Source organism: Micropterus salmoides, unplaced genomic scaffold (assembly GCF_014851395.1).
Source record: "Micropterus salmoides isolate LMB-PRFRI ecotype aquatic unplaced genomic scaffold, ASM1485139v1 Ms_hic_scaffold_19, whole genome shotgun sequence".
NCBI lineage: Eukaryota > Metazoa > Chordata > Actinopteri > Centrarchiformes > Centrarchidae > Micropterus > Micropterus salmoides.
The window spans coordinates 12,552,492-12,570,625 of NW_024041039.1; the positions used below are offsets into that span (position 1 = coordinate 12,552,492).

Genomic DNA, 18,134 nt, shown 5'->3' on the forward strand with positions numbered 1-18,134 from the left:
ACATTAGGACAAAAAATAGGATACAGCTAGAAATATCATGGTTAAATAAAAGTTTCAAAATAGTAATAGCAATTAGTTTTGACAGTTTGGTACTGTACATGAGCATGAATGCTATAATGGCCTGAACTTGGAGGCATCCAGAAGAGAACTTGAGCGAAGTCGACAAAAACTGAAGTACTGTGGCTTTAAGAAGCCCCCACCGACTCACAACAGGGGGGGCGTGAGCTGAATCCAGGAACAGCGATTGAAAAAAAAAAAAAAAAAAAAGCTCTACCAGTGGACTGTTTCAAGTTCCCCCCGGCTGAAACCCTGCCTGATTTGTGGGCAATGTTGGGGATGTAGAAAAAAAGGAAACCGGAGCAAAGAGAGCGCAAGGGAGAAATAGGGAGACAACACTAACTGGGTAGCTATGGAGATAGTAGGTTTTCCTGGTAGCTTTCTTTGACAGGTGTCGAGTGGGATAAAATAAAGTATCAGAACAGCCTCCAAGATGTACGGCAAGGGTAAAGGAGCTGTGGTCCCCTCCGATAGCCAAGCAAGAGAAAAGTAAGTAAATTATTGCACTGTCACAACAGAGATCCAGCCTAGAAGAGTGTGCTAGGTAGCTCAACTTGCTAACTGATGTGAAGCAGCCTCAGTCACTTCATCGGGTGCACGCATGTTGGGCAAGCTCATTATTTTATTATTTTTTTTATTTTCAGGCAAGACACAGAAGTGATGCTGTGATAGTTTAATCGTTGTGTTTTGCCACTTCGCGTGTCGTGGAGCCTCTTCCATCCTCTCAACTACACAGGCATGGCTGCTAAGTTAGCCCAAGCAGCTAGCCACACACAGCCAGTTTCACTCTGGTCTTTCTTGTTTCTTTCTAATGCAAAAGAGAGAGTGGCGGTTTTAGCGACTAAAGTTCCCATTTTGCACACGAAGGGAGTGTTGCTGCACGCGTTTCTGCGTAAATGTGCACTCGGGGCTTACGTCTGTGAGTGGGGGCATTGATGGGGATCCCACTTCGGTTCCATCTCTCCCCTCGCCCCAATGTGAGTGAGGAACAATACATTTGGTAGTGACGCTGTGCATTGTAGCTAGCTGGCTTTTGTGTCGCCCCGCTGAAGCAGCAGGTAAAAATAGAATACAGCTGTTTGGGGCTTTGTCACAAAGTAGCACAGGAACGTGAATGAACGTCTAGAATTGTTTCACTGTGGTACATACATATGTCTCCGAACGCACTGGCTACATTGTATCCATGCGTGTGTTCGGTCAGGGGAGAGCCACCGCTATGGTCTCCGTGCGAGGAGAGCTGCGCCTCATAACTTTTGTCACCCGTACGGGTCTTCTTAAGTCACCCCGAGTTGTGCGGACCAATGCTAGGGATAAAGTGCTCGTAACTGCCGCCATCGCTCGCCACAGGAGACCCAGATACAGGCTTTTTACAGTGGCTGGTTTTGTCAAGAAGCTTATGTGGCGTTAGCTTGGGGAGCTGTAGCCCTCCAATCCCTTTGTCTGCATGCCACTGTCTCGATGCCTGTTGTTCGCTCGGGAAGATACGCACGCTTACCAACAATTCAATCATCTTCAGAGTTTTTAAACTTGTCTGAAATGTTAATTCAACACACATCTCCGCGTCGATTCTGAAATATAAGCCACTATCTGCAGGGGACTTCCTTTGCTGATTAGTCACTGTTAACAAAGCCAGCTAAGCTCCATACACGCGTTCATTTAACTTTGTTAGGTGTGCTTGTTTTAGAGCCCTGTGCTGTGTTAATGGTAGTTCCTATTACACTACTGCTGAATAACCTACTGGCAAATAAAAGTAAGAGCCTCTGCATAGGTGAATACTTATGGCTTTATTCCTCACAGCGGATGGGTTTGAACACCAGCAAATGCTCACACTCTGACTGGCTGGACCAGTCAACAGATTGGGGTACTGAAGTAGGACAGAGTTGTGAGACTCCTGTTTATGTTTGTGTTTAGATCATCAGGCGCCATTACCTTACGCTCTCGCTTCACTGTGCTGTGAACCAATATTCTTTATTTTTTCCCCTTTATGCATCCCTCTTCTGATGTCTTTCTTCATCTGCCTCCTAATGCTCACTTCCCATCCTTTGCTGCTCCTCAAAGTCCTCATCCCCTCGCTTCGGCATTGAATTATTGAGACCGACTGAAGCAGCTGCTCTCAGCTTTGCGTCAGAGTTGAGAGAGAGAAAGACGAGAAAGAAAGAGACAAGAAAAGAGGGAGATATGGTGGGCAGACTCATCCATGTTTAAAGGGGGGGTTTTGTCGGGAGCCTCAGGCAGGATGTCAGGTGCGCCTGTACATTAGGGAGATTTCTCACTCCATGGGAGTAAGCGCACGCACTCACTGATGTCCCATCTTAGAACGTAAGAGGGAATGACAGGGAGGGAGGTCAGGAGGTCACCTCACATGGTGTGATGGAGGAAGACATTTTTGTTTCATCGTGAGACAGGCTTGGGGAAAGTGCATAAATGAAAAGTGAGGAGAGTGTGTTTCCAGCTATACGGTGTAAAACTTTGTCACCAGGTCATATGACTTTAAAAATTAGGGAATAAGGGTTGCTGGATCTATCTTTCAGATTTATTGGGAATATAATTCCACATTCTGGCTGTCGGAAACGACCACTGTTTCCTCTTTTCCGCTCCATCATGATGTGACTGCTCCTCTGATCCCCTGTACCACCTACTGTTTCCTCCTCTATAAAAATGGGGCATGCCCTCTCTTATGTTCCAGTCAAAACACATTTTTCTCCTTTCCCTTTTTCTCCACTATCCAATAGCTGCTCCCTCTTCTTCTTCTTCTCCTTCTTCTCTTCCTTTTCTACGAGCCAACGTCTGAGCTTTAATAATGCAGTGGGCCAGGTGCACACACGCAGCCCCTTTTGCAACCCACACAAGTACACCCATACACACACCACACATAAAAATTTCATTGAAGGCCTCTGGGGGAGGGGGGGGTCTGTAGTGTGATCCACAGATCCCCAGACATAAGACAAGTCCTTAACTATTCCATTGTAGTCAAACTCCTATAGAAGGCTACACATGTAATAAGCAAGCCAGTAATCCTGCAGTGTGTACAGGGCAAATGGTGTCAATATTCAAGGCACTTGTTGTAACCTAAAGCTTCCAATGAGCCTTTGCCAGATGTTTTAAAACTGTTAATTAGTATAGATGTAGGGAATCTATGTGTTTAAGTGTGATCAGTAAACAGCAAAGTACAGAATTAGACTAATGATCTGCGTGCATGTGTGTGGCCTGATACTAGACTGACCTGAAAGTGGTAGTGACTTACACTCTACACCAGTGGTCACAGAGAGCTTTGTGACCTACAAATTGGTAGGAGCCTCAGAAAGTGGTCAGATTCCTCTGGCTAAAGTGGTCGTGTGTGTGTGTGTGTGTCAGCAGAACTGCAGTCTTTAGCCTCTTACGAGCATCGTCATTTGTACAACAACCAATCTGCCTCGCTGTTTGTTTTGAGAGAAATTAAGTTAATGCAGCCAGGGATGTGTTTTTGCTGTTTGATATGTTATTGGTGTGCGCTATGATGCATTTATTTAAAGTTGAATAATATTAACCATTGTAAATAAGTTTAGAAGTCAAGGCTACTTCTGCTTTGTTTGTTTGTTCATCTGGGTGTCTGCTTGCTCATGTTTTCGTATCTCAATGACTATCTGCAAGAGGGAAACACCCATAGCTATTTACTACTTTCTGAGCAGGATGGCCTGCTGTACATATACAGAGACACATGCATCACACTGCACATTGAAACTATAACTACTTTTATAGAGGAGGCACATGTCCACTAAATGCATGTTCAGCCGGCTTTTGGATGCATTCATCGTATAAGACTTGGATATGGACAGCTGAAGAGCACTCATATTGACAGGCAGTGTGTAGTCTAGATGGCTCAGTTCCCATGTTGTATGGGATGTTGTGAAGATCCTTGAAAGTTTATCTATAGTTGTTTGAATTATTAGCATTGTCCATTGTACCAAATACCACTTAATATTGGTGTGTGCTCATTAGTGTGTGGTGCAGATTGCTTGGACATCCAAGCAGAAGTGATCATGTGTCACACTCATAAGAACTTTGCTTTCAGATTTGGATCTATTGCTATGCTTAAAACACATTTTAATCATAAAATGCTCAAGTTGCACGCATTTATATCTGCCAGCTGCCATGATGATATTAAGAAAATGCCCCCTGACTGCGCTGTCTATGTGAAAGACAAGGTGTGATCATGTAGCAACCATCAGCTCCAATCTATTATTGTCTATTTGCCTATTCATATCTTTTACCGACTACATTTGCATACTAACAATGCATGTTTTAAACATTTGCATAACATTAGTAGTAAGAACAGGTCCGGCGCAGAGCCCATCTCCATCATAACACAATACTTAAGTTGCAAGACATTTCTCACATTAGTGAACCTTGAGTCATCAAGCTTTTGGAGCATTTGCTGGAAAAATGACTGACTAATAAAAAAAAAATATAAAATATAAAAAAAAAAATATATATATATATATATATATATATATATATATATATATATATATATATATAAAATGTATTAATTATTTGGCCGGTCGTTTGATCCAGTTTGAGTTCTGTTTTGTAAAGTGTTCCCCATATTCACTCCCAAGCGATCTGACCAAAGTTTTTTTTTTTTTTTTTTTTTTATGAAAGAGCGTTGTAACAATCTCTATAGATGTATCCTGAGGTTTCACCCTGTTGCTGAACATCTTCCTAACCTGGTGATGCAGAATTGTATAGATGCTTTCTGCACTGGCAGTTTTAGTGCACAATGATAGTGAGGGCTTATCAGCTTCAAAACATTTTATTGTCAAACTGTTTATCTTCTGGAGAGGCTTAAATGCACTAAATGTGCTTAAATATACATCACCCTCATCCCACCATCCAGCAATAGTGCAAGGGAAGACGGCATTGGAAATGTGAATTTCCTGTTAGTGGTTAAAAACAAACTGGACAACAGCCTTATTATCTCAAAATAGGGCTTGATGATATGGCCAAAAATGATATGATAGTTTTATTTCTTACGATGTGTATCAAATCGTTATTTCTTTCGAGTTTAAAGGCAGTATTTTTCTCCTGAGTGGAATTTGAAGAAACCTGATGGTTATTTGTGATTTAAACTCTTCTTTATGGTCAACACTTAATGCCAAACAGTGGATCACTTCACAAATCTGACGTAGAACATTCAAAAGAATTGGGGAATACAATCTTTGTCAACAAATATGCATGAGTAAAATTATTTTTCCTCGACAAAATAAACATCTTAATTAAAAAAAATCCTAATTCATGTATGAAATAAATCAAACATTTATTGAACATTTGTTAAAAAATTATATTGCGACAATTGTTATTGTTTCATTGTCCAGCCCTAACTCAAAACAATGTTTCATTGATCAGTTCATTGACTAACGGTGGGGACTATGACACTGAGTTACTGTCCTTCTCATTAGGACCTTATTGGCCTGTCAGAGGACTGTCTGCTGTGGGCACACGGGGCACTGTCATATCCACGCCGCGGTCGATTGATGGTCCATTAACAGCCTATTAAACACGACTAAGTGAAGGCGTTTGGAGTACAACGTTGGGCCAATGGGGGTTTCCCACTCCGCAGCATGGTTCTTGTGTGTTAATAGACCCTGGTGGATTGCCGTTATCAAGTGTGGCTGGCCTGAGAATGTATATGTACACTGATCAGCCACAACATTATGACCACTGACAGGTGAAGTGAATAACACTGATTATCTCGTTACCATGGCACTTGTCAGTGGGCGGGATATATTGGGCAGTAAGTGAACATTTTGTCCTCAAAGTTGATGTGTTAGAAGCAGGAAAAATGGGCAATCGTAAGGATTTAAGCGACTTTTGACAAGGGCCGATTGTGATGGTTAAATGACTGGGTCAGAGCATCTCTAAAACTGCAGCTCTTGTGTACCTAGCAAAAGCAGTCCAAGGAAGGAAAAGCGGTGAACCGGTGACAGCGTAATGGTTCATTGATGCATGTGGGGAGCTGATAGAAAGGAGTCAGAACACACGTCGTCGTTGCTCCTGACCCCTGTCCACTGCCGAATGCGCCTATAATGGGAACATGAGCTTCAGAACTGGGCCCCGGAGCAATGGAAGACAGTGGCCTGGTCTGATGCACTTGGCAACCGGATGCAATATGGGAACAAGTTGGTGGAGGCAGTGTGATGCTTTAGGCAATGTTCTGTGGGGAAACCTTGGGTCCTGCCATTCATGGGATATGGGAATGCCTGGATGCAGCTATTTCTGTCTGTATCTGGTGTGTTCAGTCAGACAGTATTTTTCATACAGTTCAGAGGGTGTTATTCAGCTTGTGTTGTGATTTGTGGACATAGGCAGGCATGGAAAAACTATGCAACCCACAGAAGTGCTGCTGAGATGACATGACTGTTGTTGTATATGTTGGGGCTCAACAGCGCTGTATTCTCACATTTTTCATCAGTGAAGTAATTTGTCAGCTATTAAGAGTGTCTGTATCTGTCACCTAACTGCACAGCGAGCCACTAACGGCAGCTTTATGGTCCGAGCAAGCTAGCTGCTGCATGCTAGTAAACAACATTGCCACGCAAACTCCTTTTTGTAGTTTGACCGTGTCTTTTTCAGACGTAGCTATATCATTATCCACACCGCTTACTGTCCACAGTTTCTCTGGACTGTCCCTCAGGATCACAACGTTAGTCCAACATTGCCGTGCGTGCTAGCCACATTAGCTGCACAATATGCTAACGCCAAGTTAGCTAACCTTTAAAATAAACAGTAAAACAACAATACATGGCAACACTTGGGGTCATGTACAGCCCATGGCGATCCATCCTTGAACCGTTACAGAGCTTGTTACAGTTGTGGAACTTTTGAAGCACTCATTTATTAATTTAACAAGCCCTGAAGTGTACAGTACAATGAACATTGCGTTTGTTGCGGTGCTTGCCAACCTCCGCGATAGGCTTGACCAATAGCGCGGTTTTTCAATTTTGCGGTTATTGCGACAGCCCTAGTTGTGGCATCTTCTTGTTATGTGCAAATGAGTACATACTTCCACTTATTCAGAGCGGAATTCAGTTGAGTGGACGGTCCTTGATTGATCCCTCCACCTGGCATTAAAATGTGTTTATGTTGATCGGATTGCAGATAGTGCTTGATAACGTGAAAGTACACGTGTAAATGCACCCACTATGCGCTGAGGACAGATTGTGATCTGATCAGCCAAACTACCTCAGGAGGCGGTCAGGGACGCATTGTAATACAATGTAAGAATGTGGATAAAGGGCGCCATTCATTAAACATGCTCATGTTTTTGGTGAACAGTGAACTGAACATATGTTTGAGTTGGACAGAGTGAAATGTGGACACTGGAGACACACATTTACACCAGGTGTAAATGTAATTAGTTTAAAATCGTATCTAGATACAATGTAGATATGACACTGCCAAAACAATATGGCCATATGCGGCCCAGACCACCTTTCGAGTATGATCTGTGTAATTGGATCTCGTCTTGGGTGCATTTCCACCTTTACTTGTGATCAGATGTTAATGCCAGGTGTAAAACGAAGCCAAAGTGAAGGTAAAGGTACTCAGTGTTGCTGACTGGTCAAACACAAGCCTTGAGACTACAACGGTTTGTGTACAGCATTCACTCATACTGTAAGCAAATGGAGGTTGTGTCTAGTAATATTAGTAGGACTGGGAGTGGGAAGTTCTTTAATGCCGTTGATGTTTAAATAATAGTCAGGTAGCCAACTTCTGTTTTCACTGATTTAAAAGTTAACAAACAAGAAGAACAAAGTGTAACCTTTCCCTCGATTTGCTGATTGGTTTAATAGTTATCCTGAAGAGCCAGAAAATTCTCACTCATCCTCTGTACTTTGGAATTAGACTGAATCTTGACTTCTCTGCTGTTTTCAGTTGATCGTGCCACCCTTGCATGTCTTTTTTCCAGCATCCACTTCATACGTCATAGTCACACAACAGTAAATTTTAAAGAACAGCATGACTCTCTTGTCATTTCGAGCAAAACCTTGATGCCACTTTTTTTATTCATTGTTGGTCGGTTAATACCTAATCTCAGTTTTTTTTCAGATGTGGATAAAAATGCAAACATGAATGCATCAAAATAACTTAGTCCTTGAAATAGTTCTTGATTATTAGCACAAGGGGCCTCTAGTTTCTTGGACTATTTGGTTGAAAATTGCTGCTTTTTGTGTGCGTTTGCTTGAAAATGAAGTGGGACGGCCAAATCTAATCTTAGTTTCAAAATACGGAGCATTAAGTGGGGAAAAAAGGGTCTGACACTAAATTGGTAATGGAAGCTAAATTTGGTCACTAACAATGTCTTTCTTTTGCATTTCAGATTAGCGTTATACGTGTACGAGTACCTGCTACATGTGGGAGCACAGAAGTCCGCACAGACCTTCCTGTCTGAGGTAAGATGACATCCATGACTCTAACCAGTTTATACTGGTACTGAGCCAAATCTTTAGGCCTGTTTTTGGAAAATTGCTTATCTGGAGCTCAGGAAAAGGTTGAAAGTATTGATGAAAAGTCTCCAGCAAAGAAGTCAAACACACATCACTTGCCATGACTAAAACAGCTTTATTAAAACATGCTATAACCTAACTACAGTGAATGTTTACAACAACTTATATTGTCAGCGCAAACATGCTGAACATGGTTACAGTAGTGTAAGGCGTTTTCCAAAATAAATCCTATTACAGATCAAGGTCACTGTCTGCCATGGTGAATCTTAGTGTAAAAACATTGCCGTTGCAGGCAACACGGACAGTGAATGAATGAATGAGAAAATGAGTATATGATTGAGCTACTTCCCTTGATCCAAAAACACATTTCACATGTAAGTGAGGGAAACGCGACAGAGACATAACAGGAGGAAGACAGTCAGAAAGATGAAGATCGACAGAGCCAGAAAGATGCCTATCTTCCCATCGAAGGCCATTGACAGTTTGAGACTGACTGATTATATGTTCTTAACCCCTGGACCCGTAGACATAATCCTCTCTCTAGTGGCTGCAAGTGACTTTTCTCTCTCCTCTCCTCTCCTCCAGATTCGATGGGAGAAGAATATTACATTAGGGGAGCCCCCTGGATTCCTCCATTCATGGTGGTGGTGAGTGTCACTACTGACTTCAGTCAGGATGTAAAGAGAATTTCAACAAATACAACAAAAAATGCTTCTGAAATAAATTGCCTAGCTTTAAACTCAGATTTTATGTAAAGATTCAGATATTCATGTACTTGAAAAATACCAAATTTTAATTTAATTGACGTTGCTTGTCCTCATTCATGATTAAAGATGACTTCCATAGGTGGGAGGTCAAGCAGAGTCTCAGCCTTGGGGTTGACCAGACTCGCCGAGGGCGTCCCTCCCCAGTTGTCCATCTTTCACCCCCGTTCCTGAAACAATAGATGCAGATGGTTAGGGAATGCCCCCCCCCCCCGTACTCCCCTCCCCCTCGTCACCCTTGTGTGCCCCCCACCTCCCACTTTTCTCCTTTGTTCATGTGGGAGAGGGATTCTTAGCAGATTAACCCGTTGCATTCCATCTTCCTTTGTGCCACCTCTCCCTCCGCTGTCTTTTTCCTCCTTCCCCCCTCCTGTCATTTCTGCCCTGGATAAGATTTGACCTTTAGGGTCATCGCTTTAAGCAATGATCTGCAGCTTCACTTGTTTGTTGTTGTTTTTTGGGAGTAATCTTGATGAGGCAGGAAATTACACAGTATGTTTACAGGCACTATAATACTGTATATGTTTTACTCTAAAACCCAAGTTTGCTGCAGCTGGTCAATAATCAGATTTCTAACCTACCTACAACATTTTTAAACCCAGACTGACATATTTTAAGCATATTAGTCATATATGATGAGAAGCCAATTGATGTAAATGCACAGAATGACCATTGCTGAGGAATATTTTGTGTTTCTAATGTAAATATACTAAATCCTTAACCTTTAGCAGATCATGATAAAGCTTGAACTGAGTAGGATCCAGTCCCTGCCTGTCTGACCATAGTTGAGATTGAGGCTTGAATCAAGCCCTCCTGGACTTCTCTTAAAAGATTCCCTCGGTGAACAGAGTTCAGCATAAACTGACCAGAAAAGGGAAGGCTACCGATGTGTCTTACTCAACTAAGATGGTTGCTGTTTTACACCTGATATTACAAATGTTGTCTCACAAATTTAACAGTTATATACAGGAAAGGGCTGGCGATATTCTGTGTTTTTAATACTGTCAACAACGAAAAGACCAAAACCAACAATGCGTTATCCCCCCGTCAATACTTTTCAACTTGCCTACAGTCTCTGTAGCACTCCAAGCTCATCTCATTCTTACCGAAGATGTAAATCTTACAGAACGGGTCATAAATATTTACTTTTTGGTACAAAAAAGGTGTGTGTGTGTGTGTGTGTGATCAGAGAGAGAGTCATCCAGTACAACAATGTGACTCATTTTTGTGTTTTAATAGTTTGTGAAAAATAGTGACAGACAATACTTGGATCATTATTAGAATAAGCTCGCTGCTCATGTCTTGAGAGCTAAACCCCATTACATTTGAACTTGAATAAATTATGTTTTATTGTGTGTGCTAGGGCTCTACAGTGCATCCATTTCATTCGCATATGACACTTAAACTAGATATGTGCGAAGTCGAAAAAATTCTTTAGGAGCACCGTGTGCCCTAAAAAGACTACAACCTACCGTAATGTGGTACAAATGTAGACTGAGCCAGAGCCAGGTTGCCAGTGTGCCAATATGTGCTCCTTCTAGCTGCCCCCCCCCCGTTCTATTTTACATCTCTTTCTCGAAAGTTATTGTTATAAATATTGTTCAGTAATCTTGTGTGGCGTGGGTTGTGCGGGCGGTGCCGGTGTATTGTGTATCCATCCCTGGTTCTAAAATGACATGCCCCGTTGCACCAATCAGTTTTCTGTGATGAGATCAGTGTGTCAAATAGGGCTGGCACTAATTAATCTGTTTTATATATTTTTTTTTTAAATGTGGCAATATTTTAAGGCCCATATCGATTGTCTTCACTTCCAAAGTCCTCCACTTGTTTTCACAGGAGGTTAGCCCTGTGTGTGTGGATCACATGGTCCTCACAAGTCTTTAACCTTTTATCAGAGAAAATGATTGATGGTTTTGTAATGTGATTTTTTTATTTTATTTTTTATCTCTCTTGAAGGTTAAGTCTTTTCATTTGCTCCTTCCTACTAAAGCTGTGCCGCTAGATTCAGAATACACTGAATTATACTGTACTGAAATGAGTACTGTACAAAGGAGCTAATATTTAAAAAACCTCTGGATGTACAATTACAGACTTGTAAATATCCCCTTAAATCCTCTTTAAAAAAGTACAATATCTAGTGTAACTTTTCACCTCAGGGGGGTAGTTCTGCTGAGTCAGAAGAATGAGCATCAGGCTTTTAGAGCACCATCAGCAATATGAAACCAAGAGCATGTTTTAATAAAAAGAAAATGAGGGAACAGAATAATAATATGAAAGCATACAGACCTGGGTAAAACTAAAGAATAAGTTTGAAAATATATTCATTGAAGGACTTAAATCTAGATGTGGGTCCTTTCGTTTCCTCTCCTTGCTTAGGCTTGTTGAGAAAAATGAGAAAGGTGTAAGTTTAGTACCCTCTAAGCATTTCTCCATGTTGTTTCCTTAAGCAACACTCTGACATCCTTTTACCATGTTGGCTCATTTTGTAGCTCAACCATGCACTCTGTCTTTTTCACGGAAGTAAAAAGTCAACTTTTCAGATCACAATAATCCATAACTTCTTATTAATGTGCTCAAACTGCTGATTCTATTATGAAAATGTACTGAGCCTCGCAAATACAACCGCGTCTTTTACAAAGAGCAGGGGTGTATGAAAACATCCAGATGTTTGGGATTCAGCATGCCTTGTGTGTGTCACAAATTAGCAGGACATGTGAAGTGGCTGCCTGATTAGTCCTCTCGTTAGCCACGTCGCTGTTTCACTCTGTTTATAGCACCTCCACTAAATCAATGCACAAAGACGGATTCAATTAAGACCTCTTAAGACAGGTAGCACGCGAGTAGTTAGCATTGTTGTTGGGCGCTTCCACTTGCGTGTTCAAATAGATTGAAACAGACTCTAGTATGGAAACAGTTTATGTGTTTGTGTGTGTGTCAGCTCTTGTTTAAGATCAAATGCTGAAGAAACTCCCTCTCAATGAGGCCATTTGTTCACATGTACAAGAGGGCATTTTGAGGAATTGAGTTTAGCCTTCCATTGTATTCATATGGTTTAGTCAGTGTAACAGTTAAAGTTTAGGGTGAGGAAATGGATGCAGTGAATGAAAGGTCCATTCAAGTATGGAAATCCAAGTGTGTGTTTTCTGAGTGAGTGAGCGGTTGATTGAGGGTGTGCGACTCTGGCATTGTGTCCCTCTTACACTGATGCTCAAGTGTATGAGAGGCAGTTTAAGAGCGACAGGGAGATAGTGAGAGTGTGTGAATGAGTTTTGAATAGCTTGTTATACATTTGCTTGTATTGCTCTGTTTAATAACCTTTGACCTCTCCCCCCCCCCCTCCTCTGCAACCATTTCAGTGTATTCTGGGATTTGTATTGTGCGGCTCCAGACCGGAGGGAGACATGCGAGCACTCCAGTGAGGCGAAGGCCTTCCATGACTACGTAAGTGACAGATGGGCTCTGCAATCGCACATCACTCTGCACTCACTGTGGAATGAGGCATTTATTTCTTTATGCGTCTGCTCGAGACACACATGTGAAGACTATATATATTTTAATAGTTAGGTCAAGTATGTAAGGAGAATCTTGAAGTGGCACCCACAGGAGCAGGTAGAGGAAAATGTGCACCCAAAGGACATTTGGACAAGGAATATAATCGTTATCTGCACTGGTGGGAGGCAATGGTGCAGTGACTAAGACGCATGCCTTTGGTGTGGGAGACCTGGGTTTCGATTCCCACTGTGACACATCTACCAATGTGTCCCTGAGCAAGACACTTAAGCCCTGGTTGCTCCAGAGGCGTGCGACCTCTGACATATTTAGCAATTGTAAGTCGCTTTGGATAAAAGCGATAAATGATTAATTACTATTCACTGTGGATCAGACTCGCCTAGAAGTACCAGCTGACTATAAACTGATTTGACTTCACAAATTAATAACATTTCAGTTCATACCACGCATTTGTGTTAGCAGGGAGTAGGGCTGTGACCAGTCATTCTACAGATTACTTTTTTTGATTAGTAGATTCAGTGTTTGGTGTATAAATTGTAAGAAAATAGAGAAAATGGCCATTTATCACACTCAAGGTGATGTCCTCAAATTCCTTTTGTGTCTGTAAATTTTGAGCTGACTTTAACTGCTACTTTAGTTTTTGGTCAAACTATTGAATGTTTGGCATATTTAAAATAACTTTTAAAAACAATTAATCAACTAAATGCTTGAAAACAAATGAGAGATGGAATTAAAGTGAAAGTAAAAACATAGAACAAAATGAGTCCAAATTAAGGAAGAGAAAATAAATGTATCCAACCCTTCTACTGAACTTGTTGCGCCTTTACCATCAGGGTTACATTCTGTTATATGGAAGTTTTGGTGATTTAAAGATGGAAATGACGCTGAAAAGGACATACGGCTACTTTTGCAAGCAGTCTGTTTCACAGCATAGCCACAACTTTATCCAACTGCCTAAGACATCATCACAGAGTAGAATGTGATGACGCTGTCAAGCCTCAAAAAATAGCAGAACTTGTTGCCTGACCAGACAAACAACTATAAGGGAGCCGTTTATGGTGCATCATTGCACCTGACAAGCACTTAAAGGTGCAGGTTTAGAAAGGTAATATGACTGTTCTTAAATAGAGTTGCGAAATGGGAGGAACCATGGGTGTTTTTCTCCAGTGTAGTCCCATTTCAAATTATACTTTTAATGATGTCTTCAACATTACTTTTCATAGAATCATAGGACTCTCCTGGATAATGTAACAATCTTGTAAGTGTATATTGTGGACTACAGATTTAATTCTTTCAACTTTGTTTCTGGTAAATTATACTTTGTTCATCAGTTTGGCATGGCGGACAGCCCTAAAAACAGTAATACCCATGATCCTTGGGTAACGTTGCTATGGAGAAGAAACTGTCAGTGTTGCAAATTTACTTTTTTGTTGTTGGAGCAAAAAGTGGCACTGTAGTTGTCGAATTCATCCCCCTGTCATTAGCAGCTCATGTAAATATGATTGTGCCCTTTAATGTTCTGTGCATCCTTGCAGAATTATTTGATGCCTTTTGAGTGTTTGAAGGAGAACACGTTCTTCAAACACTTCTTCTGCTGTCTGAGTTCAGAAGTCGGGGTCTACTATGAAACAGCCTTTCTGGAGTTTGTAGAGATTCAGTGTCTTGCTCAAGGACACTTCAGCTGGTTGGTTACTTGCTGTCACAGGTGCTTGGTCCAGGTCTCTTGCAGAAGGAGTCCTATTAATAAACACTCCACCATTCTGCCAAATAATACTGTAAATAAGTTATTTACAAATGTCAGATTTGCAAATGTCATGTGTTTTTGATTGATGCTGGGAGCCTGTCCTTTCTGGCCAAGACTGTGTGTGTGTGTGCGCGCGCGTGCGTGTGTGCGCGTGCGTGTGTGCGTGCGTGTTGTATAGTGTGGGGAGATAATGGAATAGAGTTCTAATCCGGTAATCCCAGCACTGGGCCGAGGCTAAGCCAGGGATGTGTGTGTGTGTGTGTGTGTGTGTGTGGTGTTTTTGGATGGGGGGGGGGGCATCTTTGGCAACCAGCCCATAGAAGGAGGGTGGAGGGGCTCACACCCTCAGTGCCAGAGTGCCAGTTAACTGTGTGTGTGTGTGTGTGTGTGTGTGTGTGTGCGCGCACGTATGTGTGACTATACAAATGTAGATGGGTTTGCTACACGGTTGCTTCCTGTCTGCTCCTAACAGTGATAGAGCGAAGGAGACGGGACCGGTTTAATTTTGGCTCCAGCCCCCTGAAGCTAGTCTCTGAGCACAGGTCTTTTCTACTGGTTTCAAAAGAATGAGCCGGGTAGAGGCATTGGGAGGAAAAAAAAAAAAAACAATATTTCACCTTACCTCAAAAGAGTTTCTTAGTCTTTTGAGGATTGCTAGATTGCAAGCCATCATTTAAGAGGCATTATCACAATTCTCTCTGCTGGATGCAGCAAAAGTTTATGGTTATAGTTGGGGCTACTTTTTTCTCAAGTCCTGACACGGGTTATAAAAGTAATCTTAGAATGACTTGGTTGTTAGTTTATGTCAAGTTTTTGGTTTATCATTGCTTTAAAGTAATCTCTTCAAGCATCTGATTCAGCAAAGAGGCTGGCTTACAGGGGTTAGCATTTGGAAAGCAGATTGAGGCAGATTTCCCCTCCCTATACAGATTCATATCATTATTTTGATGTTTTTAATTAAGCTATTCATACAGGCTTTCAGTGAAGGCTTAATGGCTTAACATATCTTAAATACAGAATTTATTATTTATGTTTGAGTTTTTTACAATTTCACTGGGATGCATTAATTAGATTTCTTTTTATTTGATGATGTTTAGTTGAAGTGAAGTTGGAGAGTAAGGAAAACAAAATATTAGGCATATTGGATGAATTGTATTATTTCACACCAACAGATGGTATTGGGACCAAGAGTTCATTTTGTCTGTCCATGCTGTGCTACAGAGCTTTCATGTCTTCTAGCTAATTCTATTAATTTTAATTGGTATGCATGTTGTCTGATGCACTAATAGACGTTAATACAACTTTGGTAACACTATTCAAACATCATGTCGTACATGAAACAATTTGCTGGTTTGATTAGCAGTGTTAATTGTTGAATTGGTCTTACATCCAGGTAGCATCATGAAGGGTTTGCAAATTGTGGACTTTGGATTTGTGAATTACTGAAGTTGCAGATCACTGCTTTGCTCTGCTACAAAGAGTCACAAAAAATTATAATTATTTAACATAATAACAACAACAGTTCAAAGATCTATAAATAGGTGTGTATGCATGTACAGTGTTAAATCAGCTGCCCAGCAGCATTTGAGTCCCCTTAGGGTTAGAGTTCCTAAGTAACTAAATGGGGGATAGATTGGGAGATGGGGAATCAAAGGAGTAAAATAAGCAAAGGTGGGAGACCTGCCTGTTTTATAGTTTAACTTTTAGAAACTTTTTAATATTTCCCTGTTGCTTTTATGTTTTATGTAAAGCACTTTGAATTAACTTGTTGTTGGAATGTGCTATACAAATAAACTTGCCTTATGTCATTGAGGCTCTTTAGAGGACTATTATATTTTTTTTTACCTGTACTGTTGCTCCTCACTCTTTCTTGACACATCTGCCTGTGTTTGTCACTTCTCTCACACTCCTTTCCCCACTCATTTTTCTCTCTTTTACACTTGTGTAACTCCAGCCTGCTCACTTCATGACAACCCCACATCTGCATCTGCATTTTTTTCCTCCCACCCTCCATTACTATAGCAGCATTTCGACCAAAGGAACTATACCCCGGAAGTAGGAACCTTTTTGGAGGATCTCACTGCATTTCCACTGAAGGGACCAGGGTCTAAATTCAGTTCTAGGGTCTTTATTTTACCCCCCAAAAAGTCCCTGCTCTGGGGTAGTACTTTCCGAAAGTACATGTACTTTGGGGGGTCGGGGTTTGTCTTGCAGTGAATTTCTGAATGGCCGAGTAGATTTTATTGGCTTTAAATCGAGCATGTCGGCTGTTTTTCTACAACTGCTCCTCTTTTCCACTGTTTGCAAACTAATAAATCACAATCAACAGTCAAATAGCCACACAAATCTCGGCGATGTCCGCCTGAGATTGTACGTCAGCATTAAATTTATTGCTCGGAAATACCAACCAGCGTGCAGCGGACAGCTGATGGAGTTACGCTAAATACTGGGTCCGGAGTTGTTGTTTTTAAGTTTTCATCAGTCATGAGGTTTCTACATGGAGCCGAAGTCAGTCTCCTCTTCTCCATAACAACAGCTGATTAAAACAGGTAATAAAACTTGTTAAAAGTCACATCCCTCTGACGGTCAGGCGGACACAGACATGAGTGCTGCCAGCTGATCTGCAGCTGTTGACGGCTGGAAATGTTTTAATAACCTTCCAAACTGTTGCGATTTTATGTTTGTGTTTCTTTCTCTGTACTGAAGTTATTTTAAGAACTTGATGGCTTTATCCAGTTTATTAAATAAACAGACTTTATTGTCTCTCCCTTACACTCCCCCCAAAAAGCACGCATTACCTATAGTGTTTCATTATAATCCAATCAAATCTGATGTTCATTTATAAATTTTGCTCATGGATAGTGGTTACTACAGTGGGGGGAAAAAAGTATTTGACCCCTTGCTGATTTTGCAGGTTTGCCCACTTACAAAGAATGCAACAATCTACAATTTTAATCATATGTACATTCTAACAGTGAAAGACAGAATCCCAAAGAAAATTCCAGAAAATCACATCATATGAATTTATAAAAATTGATAACCATCTGATGAGGAAAAACAAGTATTTGACCCCCTGGACAAACAGCATGTTAATATTTTGTAGAAAAGCCATTATTGGCCAGCACAGATGTCAAACGGTTTTTATAGTTGGTGACAAGGTTTGTGCACATTTCGGCAGGGATGTTGGCCCACTCCTCCCTGCAGACAGCCTCCAAATCATTCAGGTTCCGAGGTTGTCGCCTGGCAACTCGAATTTTAAGCTCCCTCCAAAGATTTTCAATTGGATTCAGGTCTGGAGACTGGCTAGGCCACTCCAGAACCTTGATGTGCTTTTTCTTCAGCCACTCTTTTGTTGCTTTGGCGGTGTGCTTAGGGTCGTTGTCGTGCTGAAACACCCATCCTCGACCCATCTTCAGCTCTCTCACTGAGGGAAGGAGATGTTGGTCCAGAATTCCACAATATATGGCCCCATCCATCCTCCCTCAATACGATGGAGTTGTCCCGTCCCCTTGGCTGAAAAGCACCCCCAAAGCATGATGTTGCCACCACCATGCTTGACGGTGGGGATGGTGT

The 18,134-nt window shown here is 41.4% G+C and overlaps 1 protein-coding gene across 3 annotated transcripts in view; it reads left to right on the forward strand.

Moving 5' to 3' along the window:
• The first annotated feature begins 302 nt into the window (after window positions 1–302).
• Window positions 303–18,134, forward strand: part of zgc:110158 (uncharacterized protein LOC553590 homolog) — a 44,175-nt gene continuing 26,343 nt past the window's right edge. For 2 of the 3 annotated variants that reach the window (XM_038729326.1, XM_038729328.1), the window contains exons 1-4: window positions 305–546; window positions 8,417–8,489; window positions 9,129–9,190; window positions 12,664–12,748. In XM_038729326.1, coding sequence (XP_038585254.1) covers window positions 491–546; window positions 8,417–8,489; window positions 9,129–9,190; window positions 12,664–12,748 — 276 coding nt within the window. In that variant the 5' untranslated portion in view covers window positions 305–490. Of the gene's footprint in view, window positions 547–8,416; window positions 8,490–9,128; window positions 9,191–12,663; window positions 12,749–18,134 lie in introns of all 3 variants that reach the window. The other variant, XM_038729327.1, reaches the window with a different exon arrangement.